The sequence below is a fragment of the Hemitrygon akajei genome, chromosome 10 (assembly GCF_048418815.1).
Source record: "Hemitrygon akajei chromosome 10, sHemAka1.3, whole genome shotgun sequence".
Lineage (NCBI taxonomy): Eukaryota > Metazoa > Chordata > Chondrichthyes > Myliobatiformes > Dasyatidae > Hemitrygon > Hemitrygon akajei.
Window position 1 is genome coordinate 164,084,033 of NC_133133.1, and position 15,055 is coordinate 164,099,087.

The window sequence follows — 15,055 nt, forward strand, 5'->3', positions numbered from 1 at the left end:
GCTATCCTCTCCAGGTCACACAGTATTCAGACATGACATTCAAAGTCTGGGCTAATGATGGCTAGATCCAGTGACTCTAACCAACATGGCTACTTTCATCAGAAGGATAACAGTTCAAAAGGTTGTCAAACGCATATTCAAATGCAATATGCGCTGGCATGCCAAGGCACACAAATTTGTAAATAACACATCATGAATCATGTTAAAAGGTATTTAATTGATACAGCACAGATATTTTAATTGAAATGCTTTCTTGCTTTTCACGTATTTAATAGGATGCCAGAAAGCACTGGTGCCGAGAAATTCTTTAATTACTGAATTGGCACAAATCTCCACTTCTGCACGAAGCCACACAAGCTGGCAAGATGGGGATGTAGATCCACTAAGATTACCTTAGGCTTAAAACAGCACAGCTACTGGCTGTTGCAATGTTCAAAAGTGTGAAGGTTCCAGATGTCTAAAGGTGCATATCATACACCAGAGCATTGTTACAAGTGTTGTGAACTGCTCACTTTGTTGTTAGGATAGAGAGGCAATGGAGCAAAGGGATGATGCACCCCACCTCAAACCGGATCTCAATACAGGAGGACATGGAAAAGAGGAGGGATCCTTCACTGCAGTTGTCCAAAATGACACCTACTGTCTCACTTATAGCAATACTGTTTATTCCAGTTGCATTCCAAGTTACATGAAATTCAGTTCTAACACTTGTAACTACTTGTTACGTGCTGTTTCAGCTTTGGCACTCAGCTGCTCTCCTCATATGTTGATGAAAGTTTCTGATATTCTGAGATCTGTGTGATTATTGGACTGTACTTCATACTGGTTTCTCAGTTTTTCATTTTTTCGCCCCCACAATTGACAGGGTCAGGACCGCTATCTCTGTGGTGGAGGGGGATTGTGGGGTCTGTTGTTTTGTTGGGGTGGGGGTGAGGAGTTGATGACCTTTCTGTTAATACCTAACTATCTGGTATAGACAAATATCAGAGTTGTATTGTACAATAAAATGAATGTTTAGAGGGGAATACAGGCCAACATCAGATCAAGAATGTCCAAATGATGGGTAACCCCTATATGTAAAGGTATTTCTCATATTATTAAATTCAACACTAATTTCTATATATGGAGAACTAATTTCATTACTCTCCGCAACAATGATTGGTATTGAACACACACAAGACTAACAACAATCATTAAAATTCCACAGGAAAATGATTGCCAGTGATTTTTCTGAGTTACAGGCATAATATGTATACTGAAGAACCTGAACTACATTATCCAGGGACAACCTGTACTTCATGCAGAAGCTCACTCAGTACAAGCAATCTACCATGTATTGGGAAGGAGGGATGTGGATAATTACAGGGAAGTGTATGAGGGAATGCTAATGTTTTTCAAATGCTTATTGTTTCTCCTGCTTGACAAATTAAAAGACAGGAAGCAGCATAGACTATTAACCTCTACAAATAATAAGACATTGATAATAAATTTCCCTTCATGTTTAATCACATTTTATACATTCAGGTTGCATTAATATTTACAATTATTAAGACTGAACATGAGAACTTAACCACAAGGTGTAGGCGCAGAATTAGGCTATTTGGCCAATCGAGTCTGCTCATGGCTGATACATTTCCCTTTCAGCCCCAATCTCCTGCCTTCTCGTATCCCTTCATGCCCTGACTAATCAAGAATTTATCAACTCTTGCTTTAAATACATCCAATGACTTGGCCTCCAAAGTGGCCTGTAACAACATTCCACAGATCCACCACACTCTGGCTAAAGAAACTCATCTTTGTTCTAAATGAATCCCCCTTTATTCTGAGGATGTGTTCTCTGGTCTTAGTCTCCCCCACCATAGGAAACATCCTCTCCACATCCACTCTATTGAGGCCTTTCAATATTTGATAGGTTCAATGAGATCCCTCATTCTGAATTCGAGTACAGGGCCAGAGCCATCAAATGCTCCTCATATAGGCATTTCAATCCTGGAATCATTTTTGTGAACCTCCTTTGAACCCTCTTCAATGTCAGCACATCCTTTCTTAGATAAGGGGCTCATAACTGCTTGCAATACTCCAACTGAGTCACCAGTGCCTTTATAAAGACTCAATATTACATCCTTGCTTTTACTTTGTAGTCCTCTTGAAATGCCAACATTGCAATTGACTTCCACTCCACCAACTCAACCTGCAAGTTCAGCTTTAGGGAATCCTGTGTAAGGACTCCTGCAGCCTCTCTGCTTCCTTACCACTACCTGCCCCTCCACCTATCTTCATATTGTACACAAACTTGGCCACAAAGCCATCAATTCTGTAATGCAAATCATTGACATAATGCAGAAATAACCCCTGTGGAACCAGCAGCCAGCCAGAAAAGGCCCTCTTTATTCCCACTCTTTGCCTCCTGCTAATCAGCCAATGCTCTATCCATGCTAGTATCTTTCCTGTAATACCATGACATGCTTTGACACAAACATCATTCCAGTTCAATGTCCAAAAAGTTCACAAATCCATCTACCTCCATAACCTCATGCACTCCACTGATGGTAAAAGTTGTATTTCTTTGAACACCTACTTTAGTGGACAGCAATCTCTGAAATGTAACAGGTCAGCCATGGCCACCTAAAATGCTCTAGAGCCTAGGAAGCTCCATTTAGAAAATCTTGGCCTGAGTGAACAATGTTAACAGAATAATACAGAAGGGTAGATCTGAGCTCCTCTTGCCCCCTCTGCTCTGCAACACACCCATGGGATCATCATTGAATCATTACCGAAACATACAAGCTAGAAAAAAAGCTTCGGATGCAGAGGTGTCACCCATTGAGTCACAGTAGTGAATAGAGAAATGCTTTCAATCAAATCAGCCTGCTGAGAGCACTGTAGCAGAATTCAGGAGCGTTTATAAATCTTTAAATAACAGCATGGAGAGTTGTGAAAATCTTGCAAAATTTGGGTGGAATCAATAATTCATCTGAAGTAGTAAATACCACTCCAGGTCACCAGATAACATTCTAAACACACATTTTGTAGAATGAGGTCACTTCATTGGCATTCTTAACACACACATGAAATTCGCATGCACACATTGCAAATGAAATTCCCTGCATATTTTCCCATCTATGGTATTTCACTGATAAGCTGCATAATTAAGTTTCACTTCCAGAGATGAGAATGCAGTGTTTATGCAAAATCTAGACCTGAATCTACAATTTTGTGATTCAAATGTATCTAAACCAAATGAAATAGGGATTTTGCAGTTCGCTTTATGCTCCCTGTTGTACAAAGCCATCACTCTGCATCCAGAAATCTCTTAAGCTATTACATTCCTTCTAAAAATCTTTCAGAACTAATCTCTGACCACTTCTATCTTAGCTCCTACTTCTTAACCACTCTTGACCCAGACCAAGTTCCTTGCACACTAGACTAATACCACTGATCCAAAGACACTAGTTGAAATCTCAAAGCGGAATTTAATTTAAAAAAAACAATCTCAGCAATGGTAGCCAAGAGGCCATTGGACCATCACGTTACACTTACCTGTAACCCAATGTGGTTGATGCTCAGCTACCAGATAGGATAAATTACTATGGATAATAAATGTCAGTATTACCTGTCACATACAGATGGTTAAGATAAAGAGTTATTACATGATTTAGGGTAAAACAAAATTTCCAAAATATATTCTATATGGTGTCTCCCATCAGCTTTTTGTAGAGTTCTTGGCATTTATTTTTGTCAAAGGGGATAAAATATAGAAAACATGTTAGCACTGTACAGGGCAATGGTATACCACATTTGGAGAACTGAACAGTTTGTCTCCTTATTCAAGGAGGGATATACTGTGCAATTCATGGAGTTCACAATGTTGAATACTAGGATGATGGGGGTTGTCTTATGAGTAAAACTTTACCTACTGTATATCCATTGGAGTTAAGAAGAATAGCTATCATCTTATTGTAAGATAACTAATGCCCCAAGTTGTTTAATTCAGGGATAATGCAAAACATTAAATTTGTTTGATCAATGTATCTATTATCCCAGTCACCTCCAGAAATGTAACAGTCTTTTGGAGGAACTAAGGAGATTGAACAACATTTGTAGTCTCTTGCACCTCCAGAAATATATCTGATTTAAGAGGCATGGCTGTACAAGCTGCCCGTTACTTATAGTTAAACAGAAGTTTTCGAAGTAAATATAACGATTATGAAATGCTTTGAAGTGAAATTGAAATGCAATTCCCCTGCCGGAATATTTTGTTATAAAAACAAGTTGTTCAACAGTCACTGTACAATAACTTAGAAAATGTTTTACTTTGAAGGTGCTTATGGCAAGATAATACAAATCTTAATAAAGATTGCAAGTAATATACACAGATACCAGTATTTTAAAAACCCCTAGTAAACCTTTAATTAGAGTTGTTTGTACAAGACAAATGACAAATTACATTAAACATCTGAACTTTGAACTTCTGGATATTATACACCTTCCCATCTGTCTTGCAGTTTGGGATATTGTCAATCTTAACAGTTATAAGCAAAATAAGCTGGATAATGGTACATATTACAATATATAAATGTACAATGTTTACATAAAATGAAATACATCAGAGAAGCTGGAAAATTCAAAGATGCATCTGCATCAAGCGGTGCCCTTTAAAAAAAATGCCACATCCACATACTTCCACTCTTACAACAGGATCAGTCAGGTGCATGAGGGATTGGCCCAACATGAACAATATCAATACCATTACACAATGCACTCAAGGAACAGTGAGTTTCCTCACTACTTTTAGTACTACTGTTTAAACCAAAGTGCAACAAAGGCTGTACAGAAGCTCTTCAGATTTGTAAGTGGAACATTTTAAAACTGGGATTAAACTACATTCCTGTTCGAAACAGTGCCAGTGTCAAGCACACAGAGGTAAGGCACAGTAAAGGCTCTGCTGCGGGCAGTGTGCATCATGTTTATTAAGTAAATTGTGCATTTGTGCAATACCATGCTGAAACGCTCTGAAACTGCAGAATACGATCCAAATTCATAATAAAAATCAATAACAGTAGGATTATATACCAAACTATACTCATTTTGCAAATGGTTCCGTCAAATAGGTTGCTTTTATTTATGTACTGAGGGACAGATAAAGTTGCTAATTAAAATACATAAGCAGCTTTAATTGCATTTTGTAACAATCTGCACTTGGTCATTTTGTAAATTTTGGTGCATTACACGATACTGCTGGTTTTCTCCTTTCTGTAGATGGTACCATTTTAATCCAGACATGCCTAGTGCACAAAATAAAATCAGATCTTATTGGTAAGCAGACAGCTACATTATAAAGTTGTTCTGAGTAGTGTTCAAATTTATTCAAGACTGTTGAAATGCACTTGTCTATTTTGTGTACTATTAGTACTCAGCTAGTCTTCCTACTATGCTATCTGTAGCTTTTAGCTGGTTGCCCTGTCCTGTGCCAAACTACTTGTATAGATTTACTTCCGACCCACTGCAAATCACGACTCCAAAAATGGAAGGGTTTTGTGCAGTCAAGTTAAACCTGTTGGTGCCCTTTCATGTAGCCATTGTCAAATACTATTTGGACTTAATCTACATGATTAATGTCTAATGTACCTAAAAATATCATTCTTAACTTTCAGTAAACAAAACAGTTCATGTCCTATCCACGAATTAACAACTGCATGGAAGCCATGCCTCATTTTTACTTCTACACAACTATTTTAGAATCCCAATACACCAATGCTACAGATAGCTCCTTTGGAAATTTTCTTCAGCTTCCTGGCATCTTACACAAAAGATGCAGTCCTTATAATACAAAAAGTGTACATATAAAAGCAATAAAAAGGAAGACAGAGCATTCAAGCAGGACTTCTCCTGCTGCAGTATAACAGTACTGGCAGGAGTAGCAGAGGTCTCATGAGGCTCCTTGAGAGTTTGCTGTGTTGGTTAGAAGACGCAGATGTGACATTGAATTCATGTACCTATTTGATGGTTTCAAGGGAGTGTTGCAATGGACAGCCTGAGGGAAACGATAATGGTAGCGATCTAGTCTCAGATATTTTACAGTCACTAGCTTTCCTGAAACATGAAAAGAAGTTAATTAAATAAAAATTCAAACAAGCGTTCAGAAACTTAATATTCACAAGTGATGTTCTGCATAATGAGCAATAAATCACTGCAAAATGTTATTTATGCTTTGAAAAAAGCCACTATCCAAAACAATCAACTAAGCTTTAGTATCAAATGCCAATTTTTAAAAATTAAACTGCAATTCAAGATTTTTTTAATATAATTTCCTGTACACAAGTGTTAGGAGAATGAAATTAATTGTTACTCCAAGTCCAATGCAGCACAAAAAGATAAAGAACACAATAAAAAAACACAACGTAAATACACGATAGTTTATATACATAAGTGATTGCATGTTTATAAAGTTACGCTAGGTTGTACATGCAATGACAGATGGGGGTGGGGAGGAGTTGACCAGCCCTACTGCTTAGGGAAGCAACTGTTTTTGAGTCTGGTGGTCCTTGCATGGATGCAATGTAGCTTCATTATGGTACTGACCCTTTTCCACCACCTTTCTGTATGTAGGTCCTAGACGGCGGGTAGGATGGTGCCAATGATGCATTGGACAGCTTTGACTACTTGTTGCAGAGCCTTCTTGTCTGCCACAGTGCAGTTTCCGTACCATGCAGCGGTGCAGCTTGTTAGGATGCTCTCCACTGCACGTGTGCAGAATGACCAAAGTACGGATGTGCAAAGTCCAGCTCTCTTCAGCCACCTCAAAGTAAAGGCACTGGTGAGCTTTCTTGCATCTGGGACCATGAGAGGTTGATGATGTGCAGTCCCAGGAGTTTTAACAGCAATTTCCACTGCTGTAAAGGTGAGTGGTGCAAGTTCTCCTGAAATCAATAACCATCTCCTTTGTCTTGTTTACAGTAAGTGGTTATTGCCTGGCACCAACCCTCAAACTTTTCCACCACCTCCCTACAGGCTGTCTCATCATTGTTGGTGATGAGTCATTGGTGAACTCGACGATATGATCGTTTGGGTGTTTGGTTGTGCAGTCATGTTTGAGCAGAGTATGCAGCAATGGACTCAGCACAGTTATGGGAAGCACCCATGTCGAGGATGGGTAGGGAGGAGTTGAGTCTGTTTGTTAGCAAGTCCAACAGCCAGTTCCACAGGGGTGCATTTAGACCAAAGAGTAGAGGTTTATTCAGCAAACACGGGGAAATCTGCAGATGCTGGAAATTCAAACAACACACACAAAATGCTAGTGGAACACAGCAGGCCGGGCAGCATCTATAGGGAGAAGCGTTGTCGACGTTTCAAGCCGAGACCCTTCGTCTTGACAATGCTTCTCCCTATAGATGCTGCCTGGCCTGCTGTGTTCCACCAGCATTTTGTGTGTGTTGTTGTAGGAGTTTATTCTCCAAGGTTTGTGGGACAATAGTGCTCAATGCTGAACTGAAATCCAGAAACAGCATTCTTAGACATATCCTTGTTTTCAAAGTGTGTTTCAAGGCCAGGAGCATGACAGATGCTACAGCATCTGTCGTAGAGTGTTTCTGTCAGAAAGCATATTGGTGTGTGTCCAACGTGGCAGGAATGGAGTTTTTGGTATGTGCCATTATCAGCAATTCTAGGTAATTCATGACGATTGGTGTCAGTGCCACTGGACAGTAGTCATATAGTTCTGAAGGTTTAGAGTTCTTTGGTACAAGGGTGGTGGCGGCTGATTTGCAGCATGCGCAGATAGCAGCCTGGATGCATGAAATGTTGAAGCTGCTTGTGAAGTTGTGAGTGAAACAGGAAGGAGGGTTAAGCAAAATTTATAAGTAAAATTCATTTGTCCCACTTTACAATAGCCTACATTTTATTTGAGAAAGCTGGGGCTTTGCACAACACTTCCACACAACCAATACGGCTGAAATACTACAAATGGGAATGTAAAAGGCAAATGCAGCATTGGATTCTAAAGTGTGATATAACTCTATCCACTACCACCCAAGACACATTTATGGTTGCAGGCAAACAGAATATTAGCATTATTGATTTCCCTACTAATACGTACTTCCTGATTTCAATGTCCCTGATTGTTCACTTAGTTGTTTTTAAATTCAGCACATTATTCTACCAAAGTGAAACTTAAACAAGTAAGAGCATTTCAAAACATCTTACCATCAAACCATGAACCATGCAGTGCTTTAAAAGCCTTGCCAGCATATTCTGGAGAGAGACACTTTACATAGACACAACCCTGCAGCAGAGAACAGAGGAAATTACAGTACATGAACAAAAACAAGGAAACCACATCAATTACAAAAAAGAGACTAAGCAAGCTAGTAAGCTGCACATTCAGACATCAAAATGAAATCAGAATATGTCTTAAAAAGATAGTAGACCTACCTCACGTGAGTTTTTATCTACTGCAATATGAACAATTCCTTCATTGTCACTGCATTTTTCTAGAATTGCTTCTTGAATTGCAACATGCCAGTCATCCCCAATCTCCCTATAAAATATAGAAATGAAAATAACACTTCAGAAGGGTGGTAAATGAAGGGTGGTAAAGGGTGGTAAACTTCAGAATAAATGGAAAATTTTAGTACAATAAAATGTAACCAATACACGTAAACTGACATTTGCAAATCTATGTTTAACTGTAGATTGTGCAGTGTTTGGTGTAAGCATCTCAATTTTTTTTATCATGTCTTTTAAACCAGTTGTGTTAATTTCCACCACCAAAAGTTACACTTACACAATTACTCCATTACTAATATCCTTCCTAATTTGTACATTTCTTCCTACAAGATACTTTGTCAGCACATCGAAAGACAATTTAGGCAGCATTATTATTCTACATTTAACTTGGTACCTTTCTAAAGTGAAAGAACAAGTCTATTAAGTGAATATTACTTTATAATTTGGCAGCTGATTCCAATATGAGATAGTTAATAAAAATAAAAGCATGACTTAGATATTTAGGTAAACCACCATAGCTGAACACATTTCAATAATTACAGAAAACAAATTAAAAAGCTAAGCTTTTGAGTTATGATTTGCAACCCTTTATTTTTAACTATATTAATGTACAACTCTGGCCACTTGAAGACCACAGTAATACTTACATGACTGGGTCAAACATGTTGCGGATCTTTAAACAGGGTGTCAAACTATTAGGTGGTGAATTTCTACCATCGAGGTGGAAAGCTACACGAGAAAAAAAATCAGAACATAATGTTGTACCGTACATGGATTCTTAAATTATTTTTCTACAAGAACATATCCATCCAGTATTAAAAACTATTTAAATCGAAGCATCAAGGTGGAAGTTAATTTTACTTGGGGGGTGCGGGGGGGGGGGGGGGGGGGAGTGGATTGAACTTTTGCCAGGAATGCATGTTTCAGTGACCAAGTGAATGCACTCCCTATAGTGATCCTAAGCTTACAGTTTACCATCATTGTGACAACTAATGTTGACTTGAGAGCAGTCCTGTCTCAGTCAACAAGGGGTTTGAGGATTTCTCCTCCTGAATGGCAAAAAAAAATTAAATTCATATTTGCTTGCAGCTTCAAATACAATTATCCCTGTACTGCTGTTCCCACCTCACTGGCAGAATATTTGCAGCTACTTATTAGTATTTACATGCAAAATTTCTTCACAATGCAGCTTTCAGTAATGAAGCTGAGGAATGCCCACAAATCAAGATGGTAGTGATGCCTGTTGTCAACCAAATTCTGGTGGAAATAAAACAATAAAGACTACAGTATATAATTCCTGGAATTTCAATCCAATGGTTGCTTCCTCGGTGTTAAATAAAAGTCATTTCCGAGTCTAGTCCTTACAGTGTATTCTGTAGGACACTGTGGTTAAACAAAGCCAGATGCACACCTCCTACATCTGGACCTCAAATTCCTTTGACTTTAAAATGAAACTGATTACCCTAACTGATGCAAAGGGACTTGAAATGCCCAGCAGCTGCAAAACCAAAGTGAACAGCCACCTAATCAAAGTATTGCTAGCAAACCAGGGAGGAAAAAAATGCAGTTAAGTTAGTATTTTAAATGTTTTAGAGTGGTAAATATAGGGCAGAACATACATAAGATTATGGCAAACTGAACTACTTTAAGACAAAATTACTGAAGCTTGCAAAAGAGCACACACACACACAGATTGCCTCCAGAGCAACTGAAAGATCTGACAGAAGTATCTGAAATCATGAATGATGCAGACAAAATGGATATTGAGATCCTCCTTCCACTGGTTGAAGGGTTACAAAACTAAGAACATAAAATATAACTGTCAAAACTAAAAAAAACACATATGGGACTGAAGTGAAATGCTGGGGCTATTGATGAAGGTAGTTTCTATTGTAGCATTCAGAAGGGAGTTGGATAAATACTGGATATTTAAGAGGAAAAATTAGCAAGGCTCTGGAAGAGAAAGGAAGGAATGTATTACATTTACATACAGCTCAGAAGCCTTCTAATATGCTGTTATCATTGAGATCACCTTTACTGCACTAATGAGTGCAACACCAAGTGGTTGATTAGTTTGCACAAATCACATCAAGGTGACTTGTCAGCATTCAACTTAGTTTTCTATAAACGTTAATTTATTCAATACATTTAAAAGTGCAGAGATTTGTAAATCAAATTCATACCTTTTCCTTGCCATACTTTTGATGGCACAACTGTAATCTTATCGCAAGTCGAAGGCGGCTGCATCCACCTCCATACTAAGATATCTCCTCCTCCTATTCTTTGAGTTTCTTTCCGAATACGGGACTCATTGGTTTCTACAAAATCCACAGCTCTTTCCCATGCCTTCTTCATTTTTTTCCTGAAAATTTTCAACCAAAAAATATTAATATAGGACTGGAAAACAAATACTTTGGTGTGACTGAAGGTTCTATTTTGGTTCTTTAATATTAATGCCTTACCTATTCTGAGGTGGTATTAAAGAATCACGTACATGGGGAATAGGTAAATAGGGCTGCAAATCCTTATTTTCTTGGCAGGCTTCATTATGGCTTTTTAAAACATCTAAAAGCAAGAAAACAAACCAACCAGTGTCAGCCATCATTTAATTGGTAACTACTTCAATACATTCCTGTAAAATATCAACTTAAATCAACTTGAGACAGCAAGTCCGTAAATTGAGGATCGCAGACAGGGGTCTAATAATTACCCACCTCCATCACCTTCTCTGGCAATTCACAACAGACACCAACTACTTTTGGTGTGGACTTGTATAATATTACATAGTACTAATATTATTTACTTGCGTTAATATTTTATGACTATCGTAATTCTATGATACAGCTATCGTAATTCTATGTGCTGTATTCAACTCTATGTACTGTGGTTGCACCTTGGCCCAAAAGGAACAATGTTTCGTGTAGCTGTATACATATGGATGGTTGAACGAAATTAAACTTGAACTTGAAAATTTACCCTCCAGACCTTCATCTCCTCTCTCTCAACTTAAACCAATGACCTTTAGTTTTAGTACTCGACTATGGAAAGACTGAATATCTACCCTATTGCATAATATTATAAGTGAAAAGGTACTTGAATTGAGGGAAAACAAACCCAGCTTTTCTAATTTTTACTTAGAACTCAAGATCTCCACTTCAGGCAACTTCCTTGTGAATCTTCCGCTGTAGATGAATCATGTTTTTTCTGTAGTGTGGCAACTAAAACTGCATGCAATGCTCTAAGAGCAGTCTAACCAACCATTACTCTAACATGCCCTCGCAATTCTTGTACTCATTGTTTTGGTTGATGTAGGCAAGCATGATAAATACATTCTTCATCACTGTCTTACCTGTGTTGCCACAAGTACATAGGGTACTAGGACCCTGTCCTTTACTAAGTAATGCCCTGGATTAATTTCCCAAAAAGCATCACTTTACACTTGTCCAAGTTAAATTCCATCTGCCATTCGTTTGTCCACTTTCCAGTTGATCACTAACCTGTTGTAACCTTAGACAAACTTCTTCACGTCCATATCACGTATTGTTGACTCCCTTTAATGGGAAACTAATTCCGTCAGCCATCTCCCCATCTTAGACATCTTCCTAGCTGCTTGTTCATTCTCACTGAAGGCTCCCAGATACACAGTCAATTTAAAATGTACAGGTGTGCAACTGGCACAATCTTTTAACTTAAGGATTTCTATTTTTTTGGCCAGGGCAATAGATTTGCATGTTTTTTGTTCACAATATCACACGATTTCTTCAATGTGATGTTCACAAACATGGCGACTGAAAGCCTTTGCATACTGCATTAACACGATACAGCATGTTGCAAATTTGTCACATTATTAAAAGAGTGAATAGTAACCTGAAACTGTAAAACAAAGGTCTATCAATTTACATGGAAATTTTTGAAATTATAAAAGGCCTCAGCCTCAACTTGTTAATAGATTTCATTAGCCATCAATCATACTATATTTTCAAAACAAACACTGGGTACCTATGATTCTTTCCACCATGTCATACATCTGTTTGGTCTCTGATTCTTCCTTTCTCCAACGATATTTCATGTAAAGAAGCACTCCCCAAACAATTCCAACACCTAGAAGTATCAAATATACAACACCAAGTCAGTCATTACATGCCATGAAAAGGCAGATGGCCAGGATCTGGAAAGTTTTGTCCAGGATATTTCACCAAGGGTAAAGAATTCAAAGTCCCATTGGAAATCAGAGAGTGTGGGGTGGAGAAATGATACTGCTAGGTAACACAAAATTGGTAGGAAACTAAAAGACAAAACCGGTATTTATCTGGTCGGCAAGAAATAAAGAAGGGTGTGCTATTTGTGATCAATGCTGTGGCAAGAACAATTTGTAATACAAAAATAGTCTGGATAGGCCAGGGCAATCCTCTTGCATTTGTACAGAGCCCTGGTGAGACCACACCTGGAGTATTGTGTACAGTTTTGGTCTCCAGGGTTAAGGAAGGACATCCTGGCTGTAGAGGAAGTGCAGCGTAGATTCACGAGGTTAATTCCTGGGATGTCTGGACTGTCTTGCGCAGAGAGGTTAGAGAGACTGGGCTTGTACACGCTGGAATTAAGGAGATTGAGAGGGGATCTGATTGAAACATATAAGATTATTAAGGGATTGGACAAGATAGAGGCAGGAAATATGTTCCAGATGCTGGGAGAGTCCAGTACCAGAAGGCATGGTTTGAGAATAAGGGGTAGGTCATTTAGGACAGATTTAAGGAAAAACTTCTTCTCCCAGAGAGTTGTGGGGGTCTGGAATGCACTGCCTCGGAAGGTAGTGGAGGCCAATTCTCTGGATGCTTTCAAGAAGGAGCTAGATAGGTATCTTATGGATAGGGGGATCAAGGGATATGGGGACAAGTCAGGAACCGGGTATTGATAGTAGTTGATCAGCCATGATCTCAAAATGGTGGTGCAGGCTCAAAGGGCCGAATGGTCTACTTCTGCATCTATTGTCTATAAAGGCACCAAAGGCATGACTGCTGATGACACAAAGAACACATGAAGGTAGCACAAGAGGCCTACAAGGAGACATAGATAAAGTGAGTGGCAAAGACTTAATGTGGGAAACTATCAATTGTCCATATTGACAAGAACAAAGAAAAGGCACATTATGAGTGCAGCTGTCAGATGCTGAAGAATCTGGGTGTCTGAGATACATGACTAATAGCAAAAATTAGGAAAGCTGCAATGTTAACCCATTTTCCACAAGGAACAGAAAAGTATGGAACTATAATAAAAGGCAGTAGTTATAAAGACAGTAGTGAGACTACATCTACAGTTCTGTGTACAGTACTTGTCTCCATATTCAAATATTTTAATACACTGAAGCAGTCAAATAAGATCGACTAGACTGCATGTGGAACGGAGAGATTATTTCAAGGTTGAACTGCTGGAATTTAGAAAATATGAGGTGACTTCATTTATACAAAATTTCACAAAATTGTGAAGCAGATTCACAGAATGGACGTAGAGAAGATGCTTCCTCTTGTGGGAAAACTTGAAACCAAAGGGTCACATGTTTGGGACTAGGACTTTTTCCCCTTTAGAAGAATTGTTAGTCATGGATCTCTTCTCCTTAATGATGGAAACTAAATTCTTGATGAACAAAGGGAGTGTAAGTTACCATGGAGGGCAAGAATGTGAAGCTGAAGCTGTTATCAGATCAGCTACAATTGGTAGACTAAACTCAAAGTTCAAAATGTCAAAGGGACCCACTCCAGCTTCTCATGATTTCCATACTTTGGGACAAGTTTCCTGGGTTGCTGCTTTAGACTTCTCATAAACCTAGTTTTACTGACTAGATATTCTCTTTTTACAATAACAATGGCTGGAAACTTCTAAATATAGCCAATCTGCAATTGTACAATAATTTGTACTGCAATTTTGCAATAAGTGACAATTCAATGGAACATTCCTTCACTGTAAGTAGGGACATGCATTAGTGGCCAGCAACAAAACTGCTGGGGATGAATTCCTTTCCTACATTATATTCACCCCATTCATGGCCTCCTAATAGCACCCACTCTCATGTGCACTTGCAATAAACTTTACTGGATAGGAATGTGAAGGGAGGAAATTGTTATCCCAGCTTTATATCCTGAAGTACTAATGTCAGTACTGGAAATGGAGGTTTCCGAAATCAAGAAATTGAGTAACATTTTCAACTCCTCTGTTGAGGGCTAATTAAAATTAGATGAAAAGTCTGGAAGATAGAGGGTCACCAGAATAACAAGAAAATATTTGATTTCTACATCACATTAATCTAAGTTAGCAAAATAATAATCAGCCTCTGCAGGCTGCGGACTAGACTGAGGAAATATGCAACAACTCCCACAGTCTCTTCTGAAAAGTGGGAAAGATCTGTCCACACAAAGAAAAATAAGACTGATGATATTAAGTTTGGGCCATTACACAAGATTTGGTTCAGCCAGGATATGTGGAACCACAATGCATGGAAGAGAAAAAAAAAGGAAAAAAAATTCAATATATATGACAGTGAATATTGTTGATTACT

General features: G+C 38.4%; 1 protein-coding gene across 1 annotated transcript in view; it reads right to left on the minus strand.

Moving 5' to 3' along the window:
• Positions 1-4,383: 4,383 nt before the first annotated feature.
• Positions 4,384-15,055, minus strand: part of lemd3 (LEM domain containing 3) — a 44,083-nt gene continuing 33,411 nt past the window's right edge. Inside the window, exons 7-14 of the mRNA XM_073059590.1 lie at positions 12,505-12,606; positions 10,968-11,070; positions 10,689-10,867; positions 9,153-9,234; positions 8,431-8,536; positions 8,203-8,281; positions 5,997-6,093; positions 4,384-5,285 (exon numbers count right to left, since the gene is read on the minus strand). Coding sequence (XP_072915691.1) covers positions 5,204-5,285; positions 5,997-6,093; positions 8,203-8,281; positions 8,431-8,536; positions 9,153-9,234; positions 10,689-10,867; positions 10,968-11,070; positions 12,505-12,606 — 830 coding nt within the window. The 3' untranslated portion in view covers positions 4,384-5,203. The remainder of the gene's footprint in view (positions 5,286-5,996; positions 6,094-8,202; positions 8,282-8,430; positions 8,537-9,152; positions 9,235-10,688; positions 10,868-10,967; positions 11,071-12,504; positions 12,607-15,055) is intronic.